General features: G+C 39.2%; 1 protein-coding gene across 4 annotated transcripts in view; it reads left to right on the plus strand.

The window, feature by feature from the left end:
* The window catches only part of LOC111875296 (sodium-independent sulfate anion transporter), a 52,160-nt gene extending 42,985 nt beyond the window's left edge, over window positions 1-9,175 (plus strand). For all 4 annotated transcript variants that reach the window (XM_023871443.2, XM_023871426.2, XM_023871416.2 and 1 more), the window contains exons 6-11: window positions 68-232; window positions 1,487-1,648; window positions 4,030-4,170; window positions 5,426-5,571; window positions 6,077-6,392; window positions 7,991-9,175. In XM_023871443.2, coding sequence (XP_023727211.1) covers window positions 68-232; window positions 1,487-1,648; window positions 4,030-4,170; window positions 5,426-5,571; window positions 6,077-6,392; window positions 7,991-8,118 — 1,058 coding nt within the window. In that variant the 3' untranslated portion in view covers window positions 8,119-9,175. The remainder of the gene's footprint in view (window positions 1-67; window positions 233-1,486; window positions 1,649-4,029; window positions 4,171-5,425; window positions 5,572-6,076; window positions 6,393-7,990) is intronic.
* The last annotated feature ends 4,369 nt before the right edge of the window (window positions 9,176-13,544 follow it).

A 13,544-nucleotide genomic window follows, 5' to 3' on the forward strand; every position in this document is an offset into this window, starting at 1 on the left:
ATTTTGTTTCTTGCATTTCGCAATAATATTTAATTTCCTAATTTTATACAAATTGTGTGGATTCCAGGTCAGATCGAGGCGGGACTTCCCCACGCCGGACCTCCCCCCTTCTCTACCTTTTACGGCAACCAGACCCACAGTTTTACTGACATGGTGAGCCACTTGGGATCCGGGATAGCCATTGTTCCCATCATTGCAATTCTTGGCAATGTTGCTATCGCTAAATCATTTTGTAAGTTTCAGTAGTGCTGAGAGCACGGCAAATTTCGGTTCTCATTATGAGTTATAAGAGTTCGACCAGAAAATGTTAATTCACTGATCTAACTGGTCTGTACAGGGAGACATAGTGTCCAGGCCGGCTTGGGAGCCCAACAAGTCACCTACCTCAGGGATAAAACGGCCAGGTCATGAAGCTGACCACTCACCTCTATCTAGTGCCAAAATTAAGAATGCATGGAACTATACCTCCACACTGGGCCGCGCCATAAGTCAAGAGGTTAGTCGCTGGCTTACCACTGCGGCGGCCCGGGTTCAATCCCGGGTCTGGTCAAGTGGGATTTGTGGTGGACAAAGTGGCGCTGGGGTAGGTTTTCTCCGAGTACTTCAGTTTCCCCTGCCAATCTTCATTCCACCAATTGCTCCACAATCACCCTCACCTATCATCTGGGGCTGGTACAATAGGCCAGAAGTGGCCGCAGTACAAGGGACTTAGTCCCACCCCACTAGCAATAAAATATACCTTAATACACTTATGCTTAATTAAGCATAAGGACATTATCTTTCACTTTTATAGGTGAAATTTACGTTGTACATTTGTGACTAAAACTGCAACTCTTTTTTATTATTGTTTCTGCTTTTAGAATTACTAATGTCAGTACTGACGTATCACTTGGGTCCTGAATCAAGGATATGGTGTGTAATTATGGTACAGTTTTAAGGAGCTCTGGAAGGGATTGTTATGAAATAATTTTGTTGTTGTCATTATTATTATTATCATCATCCCAACCAGTACCATCAGATTAATATTTTAAGGGCTGAATTTCTTCTAAATAAAATATAAGGAATTCCGTTCTTACATCCCAGGAAACATTACTTCTCTGCTAGGAGTAAACAGTCGCTGTTCATTATGAGAACTGTAGGAGACATATGTATTCTGTGGGCGCAATGTACAGTTTATTGTATTAAAGCAAATGATACATGTACGCGTAGAACAACTGGACTTTAGGGGTTCACAATTTCATTTTTATAACGTTACTTAAAGGCAAATAAATTTTTAGTTTAAGACCTGATGGCAGGAGACCAATAGGTTGATCCAGGTGGCATAACAAAACAGGGTGTGGGCTGAATTCATAAGTTGGACAGGGGCTCGAGTGGCGGGATCTTGTGATCAAGGTAATGAAACTTCGCTAAAACAAATTCTGAACGTACTAGCTTCTATGTACCCCAATGTCGTTCAGTTGTGTTGTGATGTGGAATTGTGCGGCAGCAAGCGGTGCTATGTTGGACGCCACGCAGGAGATGATAACATTGGGCCTCTGCAACGTCGTGGGCTCCTTCTTGCGGTCCATGCCCATCAGTGGATCTTTTACTCGCAGTGCTGTCAACAACGCCAGCGGAGTTCGGACGCCATTTGGAGGCCTCTATACAGGTACAAAGGGTCGTTTTCTGTTAACTTGACTTAGTAACCCCTTCGAGATACAAATGATTCTAAATTATTGTCAGAGTTTACTTTCCCTATAAACGGAAACCCAGACAATAATTTAGAATCACTCTGTATATTCGGAAGGCGCCCTTCAAATTTCAGCTGGAACACCGGATATGACCCCATAGACGAATACGGAGAATAAAAACTTTAAATAGACCACGGCCGCTTTTTTCTACATCGTTTCCAATTCATCACGCATTAACCATCCTAGCATTGAACGTCATGTGAGCTAGAGAGATTATCACTAAATAAACCATACATAAACGGTATGGTATAGTCATATAGGTGGATACCAACATTTCGGAGGAATGTGCTACCTCCATCTTCAGGGTAGAAGAACTCTTTTGGGAATCAAAATCTGATCAATCACCGCCATAAGAAACTTACAGCTTCCATAAGTAACGTCTGTGATGTGGTAACATCAGGGTAATTGCTTCTTCGCAACTGCCGTATATAATAATTCATCAACCTGTGTAACCATCCCTGAAGATGGAGGCAGAATGTCCAGCCGAAACATCACCGTGACAGCCTCAAAAGTTATATGGGAGAGCCACGTTTCGGCTATGATATTTTTTTGTTCCTGATTCAAGTCAGAACAATTTATTATATTTTTGAGTTCCCTAAAATATAAATAAAATAGGTGTACCTGGTAAATGAGGTTAGTGTTGAGAGGAGAAAAATTAATTCTTGAAAAGCCTGTTAGTACTGACCTCGAAACCTCTTGTTGTTCAAGCCCCTTTCCGAAACACTGAAGGTCTGGATATACATAACTATCGCTTTCCGAGTTAGTACTTTGTGTGGGTAAGAAGTAAGATCTCTTACTTTGAAGTCAGAGGTTCAGGGAAACATTTCTGCTTCAGAGACATGAAGCAAGTGGTCAAAGTAAAATAATACATAACTAAGGACTTCGTGGATAAAATAGTTCACCTACTGTTAAGAGAGTAAAATCTAGGAGACTATGACGTGGCTAGGATGGTGAAGACAGAGAAATGCATACAGAATTTTTGTGAGGAAATATCCTGTAAAGCATCTAGTTAGAGAGCTGTTGGAGAAAGAAGGAAACAATAAAACTGATCCTAGAAAATTAAGCTATGTGTTTGAATTATATCAAATTGTGGGCTGTGGTATTAGAGGTGTTGAATTTTCGGATCATACTGCCATAATGTAAGTTACTTTGCTCAGTTTATAAGTTTATCTGTTGGTTTTTTATAATTACAAAAATAAATATATTATTTTCACGAAATAACACAGACGTTATTCTTATGCTGCATTTTGAATTTGAGACATGATCTATTTCTGGGACTGATGAACTTCAAAAACCCCCAACGATTTATTTTCTTCGCTATATATTATCAGTAGTACCTGGAACGCTTGGAAATGTGGTGTTGGAGAAGGATGGAGAAGATCAGTTGGACCGATTATGTGAGAAATGAAGAAGTGTTATTTAGAGTCAGTGAGCAGAGGAATATCCTACACGAAATAAGAAAACGGAAGGCTAATTTGATTGGTCATATCTTACGCGGTAACTGCCTTCTAAAAGAAGTTATTGAAGGAAAGATAGAGGGGCGGATAGAAGTGACCAGAAGACGAAGAAGAAGACGTAAGAAGATGCTGGATGACCTTGGGGACAGAAGAGGATATTTTCATTTGAAGCAGAAAGCTCTAGATAGCGTCAAGTGGAGGAACTGTTTTGGAAGAGACTGTGGACCTGTCGTCTTGATAGATTACTGATGAATGAATGAATATTATCAGAAAATTCTAGAGGTTATGATTGCCTAGCCATTTTACACACTAAAACGAAATCTGTAATGTGCATTAATATTCATATTTTTTAGAGAAATTCCACTTGGCAGAACAAAATATATATTCGTAGATTGGCTTATATGAACGCGGTAGAGTACTTGGTTGAGGTACTATGCTACAAGTCGGAAGGTCGCGGGTTCAAATCCCGATGAGGTCATTCGATTTTTTTCAATTTACCTAATCCTTCTAGCCGCACTATGGCCCTGGGGTCGACTCAGCCTCTAACAGAAATGAGTACCAGGAATTAATTAAATAATTTTCCTGGGGAGTAAAGCTCGGCCGGCGCGTAAGGCTGACAACCTTACCGCCATCTTTGAGCCGATTGTCTAGATAATATGGGACCCTCAACGTCTCACAATCCTATTGGCCTTCACGGCCTGGTACAGGGATACTTTTACGTCCTTATTACTTTTTATGAGAAAAGTAATATTAAGGTTAGTTGTGAATAAATAGAGAGTGGGAAAGTGGATTAGATGAGAGTGGCTCGGGATAAATAAATGATCGGAAATGAATTATTTTAGGCATCATGGTGATCCTGGCACTGAGTCTGCTGACACCGTACTTCTACTTTATTCCGAAAGCCACCTTATCGTCTGTGATTATCTGTGCAGTACTCTTCATGGTTGAGATTGGCATGGTGAAACCGATGTGGAAGTCAAACAGTGAGTATCTCTCTAAAAGGTTTGTGACCATGGCACATTGCTACTAATATTGTTTTTTGGACATTATCCGTCGTCTTGTCTATTTTTTAAAAAACCTGTCCTGTTTCTTTTTCAAAACACAACGTTTCGGAGACTGGAGTCTGCCCCATCCTCAGGTAAAACCTACTCAGTTGGGTCCAATAGACAGAAGATGGATAATGCCCCCCCCCCAAAAAAAAACAATACTTGTAGTGAGTATCATTAACCAGACCTACCCATATCCACTGCGTACGTCATATGGAAGAAAGCTTAGCAATAAACTTCACTGGACTGAGCCCTTCTTGAGAAGCCGCCACCTGTGCAGCTACTCAAGAATTTCCCAACATTTTATGGACCCCGAAGGTTCTTTACCGTGTTCACAAGAGCCCTCCACTGTTCCCTATCCTAAGCCAGATATACCCAGTCCATACCATCCCATCCGATCTCTCTAAGGCCCATTTGAATATTATCCACCCACCTTCGACTCGGTTGTCCTAATGGTTTCTTTCCTTCTGGCTTTCCCACAAATATCTTGTATGCATTTTTCTTAACCCCATTCTTGCTAGATGCCCTGCCCATCTCACCCTCCTTTACTTGATTATTCTAATTATACTTGGAGAAGAGTATAAATTATGAAGCTCTTTATTATGCACGTGTGAATGGCCAATCTAAATACTCAGGCAAGAAACCTCTTCATTAGCAGGGTCCGTATCCCTGCTAAGCATAATACAATTTTTTTTGTGAAGTTTTTACAACGACAGTTTGTAAAAGTTCAATTATTAGCTTCGTTATGTCTGTCTCCTTGTCCATCCGAATATTAAGTACTCGCGATCGGCTGATCAAATTTTCATTAAATTGGTACTCTTATTTTGACCGAAATCTGAAAAGAATATCGAGGAGGGGGAAACGATGTACTAAGCAGGTTATCACAGCGCGTCTGTCTTTCGTTTGAGGGAGGCTTAAATATGATTCGAATGAGGGACACCAATTCTAATTGAATCAATTACCTTTCATTTCAGTGTCTCCAGGTTCACGCAAGAATGTTGCGTCACACAGGTCACGGTAGCTTCCTCCCAACAACTTTTCCAATTCACAATTATCCTCTCTACATTTTATGTAACATATGCAAATGAGAAATCTTCCATAATTGAGCTAGGAAAGAACCGTCATAAAGTAATTTTGTGATAATTTAATGGGTAACGCTGCTAAACCTCTTGAAAATGCGATTTTGTCCCAGAGCGGGATCTGGTGCCTGGGTTCCTCACCCTGATTGCTTGCTTGGCCATTGGCGTGGAACTGGGCATTGTGATCGGAGTGGCAGTCGACATCGCCTTTCTTCTGTATTTCAACGCCAGACCAGGTGTTCAGGTGGAGCGATTTCAGGTGGGTGTAAAAACCATATTGCCTGAGCCCCTAATGCAGCAGCAATAGGGAGAAATTGGATTACACAAATTAGCATAGTAAAATCTTCAGTACAATCATTTCAAAGCCTGAAGTAAATCGTGGAGTCGCCCAGGCAGAAGAGTCTGATGTTCTTCCCGCCAAGCCTGAAGTCGCCGACACACATAAAACGAACTGGACAATCTATAGGCCAACAAATCACAAAGAAGAAAAAGTCATCCAGATCATAGTAGATGGAGGAAACTATCCCTTTGTCAAGCCTGGGTTCTTGGCATCTTAGAAATTTATACTCGAGCACTAAGTTCCACTTCAGAAGCACAGCAAACTAGTTAACTCTGATCTCTTATGAAATACATTCCTCAAACTCATTGCACACAAATTTCAGGCTACAAGTTCCAAGTGTTTTGATAGTAAGTTCGTCAAATCCAGATTTCCCAGCATATAAGCACTACCATAACATGGCCATGACGTGGTGGCGATATTGCAGTGTTCGTCCGGAGGACCTGAGTACGTATTGGTGACGCCGAGCGCTGGACTGCTGTTTCCAGCTGTAGACTTTGTACGAGAGGCTGTGTCGAAGGCGGGGGCAGAGGAGGTGGACGTCGTGGTGCTCAACTGCCGCCATGTGACCCGCGCGGACTTTACCGCGTCCCAGGGCATCCAGTCACTCTTGCAGGACCTCAAGCGTCAAGACAAACAAGTCGTGTTTCATAACCTGCGACCTTCCGTTGCCAAAATTCTGAGCCCCACAGAGAAACTACGCACATCAAACAGTGATGTCGAGCTTGAGCAGCTTCTTAAAGGTGAGCAGCAGGAAGATAGATTTATGGTACCATCATATTTGTGGGTCTCCCGACCTTAATAACTTCTGAAGTAGTTGTGTTCATCAGAAAACGTGGTACGATCATGCCCATATATGTTACCCTATCTTTGTACAACTTCATTTTGTGCCTCTATCAGCCTTTAAATCCTCCTTTCAGTAACTTCTTTTTCGTCCTCTACTTTTCGCCCCGTAAGCATTACAATTCCATTGAATCTTCGGCCACGTGTCCTCACTAATGAAATGTTAATTTCCATTTTTAAATTTATTAGACATTACCATTCTACATTATTTCTATGCCTTTCAATTTCTCCATTAAACATGTACAGCTAATGGCTATGACATCACTCACACTCAAGCAACTAGATGCTGACTTTGGGCCGCGCCATAGCTCAAGTGGTTAGTCGCTCGCTTCCCACCGCGGCGGCCCGGGTTCAATCCCGGGTCTGGTCAAGTTGGATTTGTGGTCGAAAAAGTGGCGCTGGGGCAGGTTTTCTCCAAGTACTTCGGTTTCCCCTGCCAATCTTCATTCCACCAATTGCTCCACAAACACCCCCACCTATCTGGGGCTGGTACAATAGGCCAGAAGTGGCCTCAGTACAAGGTACTTAGTCCCACCCCACTAGCATTAAAAAATTAGATGCTGACTTCTTACCGCGGAGGTCCGGGTTCAATCCCGGGTGAATTCTTGTCAGATTTGTAATGGCCAAAGTAGCACTGAAGCAGATATTTCCATGAGTCTCTTCGGTTTCCCTTTGCTAATCATCACTCCACCATTGCTACATACTCACCACAGTCTCCCCTTGAGGTGTGATAGCCTTCACTAGGCACCACATTATCACATCCTCCATGTTCAAGGTGGCCAGTTGTAGAGTAAGGAAGTGTTTTCATATGCTGCTGTGATAAAATTTTAATTATTAATACTTCTACTCCTCTTTTGATCTTGGCATATCATGTATTGCTGTACATTATCTAAGGTTTAACCAATATTTTGTAGAATTTCAAATATGTAAGCTAACACTGGACATTATTTCACTAAAGTGTCTGAAAATTATTTCATTCATCAGTATATGTTTATTAAATAATACAATATATAAATTCACTTGCTGATTCTGTTGGGTTTACATCCTAATTCTTTTTCTTTAAATTATTTTGTTTCTATTTTACAGTTATAAATTTTAATACCAGTGGGTTGTTGTTAATTTAATTAAATAAATGAGCGTTGTTCTAAATGATCTGGCATGAGGCTCTGTGTTAAAAGAAATAAATGAACTTACAATTCAACACATGGCACCACATTTGTTTTGTTACTAGTGTAACATTTTGTCAAATATGAATATCCACGGAGTTACTGGCTTTTGTGGTTAGGGTTTTCATAGTTTTATTCAATATCTGCAAACAAAATCTTGATAGTTCCCTCAAATAGGCCACAGTTGTTTGCTTTCAATTCTCGCTTATTTGCTGTTAATAATAATCAATTTTCTGACCCATTCAACATGATGTAACTTTTTCATTTGAAGAAGCAATGTTAATTCATCTACAAATCAGTTAATCAATTATATTTATCATTGTGTTCTTCAGGCCTGAAGTATCAAGCAGCAAATGAAAGCAGCAAAGAATACACGAAACTAGAGATGGCTGAAGTGTCAACAGGGCAAGATAATGTTCAACTCCAGCCAAGTACTGAACAAAATGACACGAGATTCTGATTTTGCACATGTCAAGGCTGTGAAATTGCAGTCTCTCCTGTATAATGTGAAAATGGGGCAGATTATTGGCAGCTCTGTGATTTGCAATGAGAGAGATCTGAGATTGAATGCAGAGAAGATGAAAAGTTGGTCACTGATGACATACTAGCACCCTTAATTTGACCCAACCGCTGCTCACATATCTTTCTGCAGGTTTGTAACCATGACTGATGCATTAGGCTACATTAGTATTTGTTGTCCTATGTCCACTGTCTGTGGTATATTTGATGTATACGACATTTCGAGAGTATGCTCATCTGAAGACGACAGCAGAGTCTTCACCCAAAATATGAACTTCAAACAAGAGGCAACATCCAACATAATACTGACACCACTGCTCACATAACGACCATGTAGTCAGTTTTAAAAAGAGCAAGAAATACAGATATAGCATAAAGTAATTAAACCTGGCAGTTCTGTAGTTCTGTCCTTAATTTTCTTCATAAAACCCCTACCTGTGTACATGTGAAATTGTACCTGTGCTCAAGTAATTATGAACTTATATGGTGGAATTGAGGTATAGATAAAGTACGTGTATTCTTGACTTCAGAACTGTATGGTGAGTAGTCAGCTTCACACTCCAGCCTCACTACCCCATGTACCCTTCAGCAAGGAGACTGGATATTCCCCTGTCTGTCAGTATAAATGTGGAGTCGAGGAAAAGAATCCCTATCCAGAATTGAAACCTAAAAATAAAATTAGAATAACATTCTACCCTGAGCATGGAGGCAGCAGGTTTCTCTGAAATGTTGGTAAGCATTTACCAAACTACATAGCATTATATTCCCAAAGATGGCATCCATATTAATAGTACCATAAAATGGAACAACATTCAGGAAGCTTGACATTAATCTATAAATTGTGTTTACCGACTGAAAGCTCTCTCTTGATCTCTCCTTAACACAGTGACAAGGATATGTTTTTCATGGAGATGAAGTTGCTTTCTGGTTTTCCTTCACCTCTTTCTTTCAGGCATTCTTTTGTTTTTCTTTCTTTCCTTTCCTCTTTACTTCATTTCTTTCGATTTTGTTTCTTTCATTCCTTAGTTTATTTTTTCTTCCTCCTCCCTTGCATTTTTATTATTATTCAAACCACATACTAAACACGGGGTATGCGTACAGGACCATGGCTGATACTATGGACAATATAAAAATAGGAAAGAAAAGCAGACAAATACTTTAGAGAAAGACTGCATCTATAGAATCAGCAAAGAAAACCTACATGTGAATGAGACATCCCCATATTTGAATCCATATACGAACTCCATACCAGAGAGCAGGACATATTCCCCTCACTTTCTTAAAAAAAAAGGCACCAACCATATGGAACATACAAAATCTCCACACAGGGAAAGCACAGCAATACAACCAACCCAACAGGAAGTTGTATCTAGATGAGCCACCCCAACACACGTAAGTAAAGCAACACATAAGCAGTAATAACAAAAAATATAATATCTCTTACATATTACAGGTAACATGCAAATATTAACACTGCATAGACAACTATATTCACATCTACTACAACAAACATGTCAACTGTAAGAACAAAATCTATAAAACAAACAAATAAGATATTATAAAAATACAATACACTTCTTTGCATATTACAGATAACCATATTCTGAGTATATTAAACACATGCTCCCGCATATAGCAAACAATGGCCAACATAGTTGCAGTGTAATTATGACATAAGTGTAACATTCAAACATAGTGTTCAGTTTAGTGTTTGAGGCAAGAAATGTTGACCTACTTTAAGGTTAAAAAGAGTTGTGACTAAAAAGTGAAACTGTGAACTAATGATGAACACAAAGGAATTTAATAACCTCAAGACAGCAAGTGAAGAGGAGGTAAGACATGTATGGGTGAATCTGTGAATAAGTTATTTGCAAAATTGTGAAATTGAGTAAATAAAAGTCTTCACATTCAAGCCTACTCTATTACACTTTGCAAAGACTACAGTATGACTTTTTTATTCCCTGTAAACCAATGTGCATATGCTTTCCATTTCACATACATGTATTCCTGTCTATTCCATTCATGGTCTGTTTTGACTACCCAGTGCTGTTCTATATTCCTTCATTATATTCATTTAAATGTGTAACCTTACAAATTCCTGGCTTCTGCATAGAAAGGACAGGTAACAACACCATGCTTTCGGCACAACCAAGCAACCTATTTCTTATTTTCACTCTCACACTACAAGTGAACGACATCATGAATTTTGAAAACAATGTCTGTACAAATTGAATGCTAGACAGCAAATAACATGGAACTGAGGAAAACTGACAAAACAGACAAGGATTATGATCACATGAAAGAACAAGCTCCATTTCCATCCTACGAAAGAGTGGACAAGCAAGGATCACTAACAGCCAAACCAGGTAGAGAAGTCCACAGTGACAACATGCAAGACAGCTCTGACCATGAGGTGCATCCAACAACCCAACAGGTATCAAAGTGAGAACAACCGATGGGTTGTGAAAACAGCAATAATGATAAATGCACTCACCATATGACTGGCAGAACAAAGAATGATACACCCAATAAAAATAAAAACTCCACTACATACAGCCTTTTCATGCTGCATTTTTACAGCAGTTTTGCCTTGTTGCTGGAGACCAATCAATACTACCAACAATACTTATATTACCTTTACAATACACCTTCTCCAGTACCTGAAATCTATATGTAGCAGCTCCTACTCAAATTGGACATAACACGTGGCAACCTGTAAGACAGTTCAACAGCTATTTCCATTCTTTCATTGCAAAACCATGATGTGATAGACTCATTTACATTCTTAGATTTCTCCACTCTTCAAACAATGACAATGCTCCTGGCAATAATGACCACACTATGACACACAATGCAAGCTATGACATACCTCTGACTTTCTGATTGCCAAATACTCTAAACTGTACACATTTTCAAAGCAGGGATAATTTTCATACACTGCATACCTAAGGGGCACACGTTTCAAAATAAAACTTTATAAATTACATATGTGGTACAGATGGGAAGGACAGGACAAATGTGACTGCAAGTGTGACAGCAACACACACAACTCTAAACAACTGACAGAAAAATTACAGGGAAACAGATATAAGCTATATACAGTACAGACAATTCAATTTTGTCACCAGATTTATTCAAATGCCTGACAAAAAGGACTGCAACTGTTAGAGCTGAGTCACACATGACACAAAGGAATGTCACAGAGCTTTGTTTGCTGCCTGCTTCTCATTACACCTACACTTCGGCCCTGAAGATGGAGGCAGTGCCTAACTCCAAAATGTCAGTGGGCATCTATCAGGCTACACAGCATTACCTAAGAGATGACAGTAGTCTTCATAGGCTGTTTCCAGCCTCAGTCTTCCTGGGTTTTTGTCTGAATCTTTAACCCCAAACAGGGAGACAGCACATTCCTCCAAAATGTCTGTGGACTTCCTATTATTTTGCATGTTTCCTGCAGGGAAACCCAGATTAAACCAAAGGAGAATGGCCTATAGTCTGCCAGGCTGGCTGCAAGTACGATTTCAAGACCAGCATATGGTCAAGACAGGCTTTTCAAGGTTGGCTACGAGGAAAAATACTGATACTTTTCGTAGAAGAGCTCATATATATTTTCATTCATTCCTATGGGAAAATAATGTATAATTTATGCCATTTCAATTTCTGCAACATGTTTTCCAAAACAACTGTCACATATGTGCAGGATTGCCTCATTATTAGCAGCACTGTTCATATTTCTATAATTATTAACACATAAGGACTTTATGAGCTTGCTCTGAGTTTAGGAATTTTTATTATGCTGTAGTTTATGGTTTCTGACAATATCTCTTCTTCTGTGGAGTTTTTACCCCATTTCCTTTGTCTCAGATTTCCACATTCCTTTCATTTATCTTTTATTCTGTTTATTGTAATGCATATACTTTGCTTCTTTATTGACTTGGGCTAAAACTTTGCAGTATATCCTCTAGTGCAGGCATGTCAAACTCAACTTGTACAGAGGGCCACCTCAGCCCTGTGAATAATAGTCCAGGGCCTCACTTCAAAATAGATTAGATTTTGATACAAGGAGATTTAATTCTATTTATAATTTAGGAATAATTTCAATATAATTACCTAAAGTCACATATCTTACAGTTTTAAAAAGCAAGAGAATGCAATTTTTGACAAGTATCAAACAACTTTTCAATATGTAAAAAGAGAGGTTACACAAGAAATTATGTTAGAAATAGCAAAACATTGAATTTCCTGCAGCCTACTAATTTATGTCTGCGTGAGACTTCTTGTCTTCTGGTCTGTTGGAAAAGTGTCTTTACAAAAAATATTTCTACTAAAATTTTAATATTGATTTTAATATCAATTAGTTCTAAAAGTTGAGGGGCCAACATGGCTCCTCTAGTGAATTTTCATTATTTGGGTGTTACTAGAGTGGCTATTTAGATACATCTCTTATGTGTGTTTGCATGACATTTTCATCCACTTAGTTATCCAGTCATTATTTTCAGAAAACCTATTCTACATCTTGGAGATGGAACTTACTTCAAAACTTAACATGTTCGGAAATGTGATGAATCTATAATCCAAATCACAGCTGCTTAATATTTACTCCCAATTTGCATTACTTAAACGTGTCCTACATTCCTCTGCAGTTTCTAAATGACACGTTTCCAAACTGGGACTGACAGATGAACGAACCTGGAAAGGTGCCTACAAGAAAACGAATCAGGCACACACGTCCTTCGTGATTGTAAGGCCATAGCTTATTTACGATTTTGTCACCTGGGTCAATTCTTCATGGAACCAAGTGGCTTTTATGATGCCCTCATAAATAAAGCCCTACATTTCATTCGAAGTGTAGGATTATTAAAGGATTAATCCAAAGATGAAGCACAGTAATCATTGAAGGTCGCAGTGCGAGGGCCGGATTTTATGGCCCACCCTTTACATATACACACATATTCTTCAGTAGTCTCATTTCTTATGTATCTAGTAAGTTTCCTGTAATAACGATAACTGAAACTTCATTATACATTCCTCATACATACAAGTTTAGCATCACGATCAGTTAATCCATCTATCACTGGTTCGACACATATTCCATATTTTCCAGTGCTGCCTATAAAAATAATACATATCACACTATTGAAGTAACCCCAAATTCTTGTGAGGAACTCAACTATTCACATTTGAGTGGAAGATGTTAACAGTGAGATTAGACATTTTCACAACATTCAGTTAAGATGCCACTATTTATTTCATGACAGACGACAAATTTAGGTTTAGATTTCTAAGGATAGATTATGTTTCCTAACTTGTTCAGGAAAAGTTACAATTCAACTGTGGGGGCTCTGCCACACACACACACACACACAC

The sequence above is a fragment of the Cryptotermes secundus genome, unplaced genomic scaffold (assembly GCF_002891405.2).
Source record: "Cryptotermes secundus unplaced genomic scaffold, Csec_1.0 scaffold442, whole genome shotgun sequence".
NCBI classification, from domain to species: Eukaryota; Metazoa; Arthropoda; class Insecta; order Blattodea; family Kalotermitidae; genus Cryptotermes; species Cryptotermes secundus.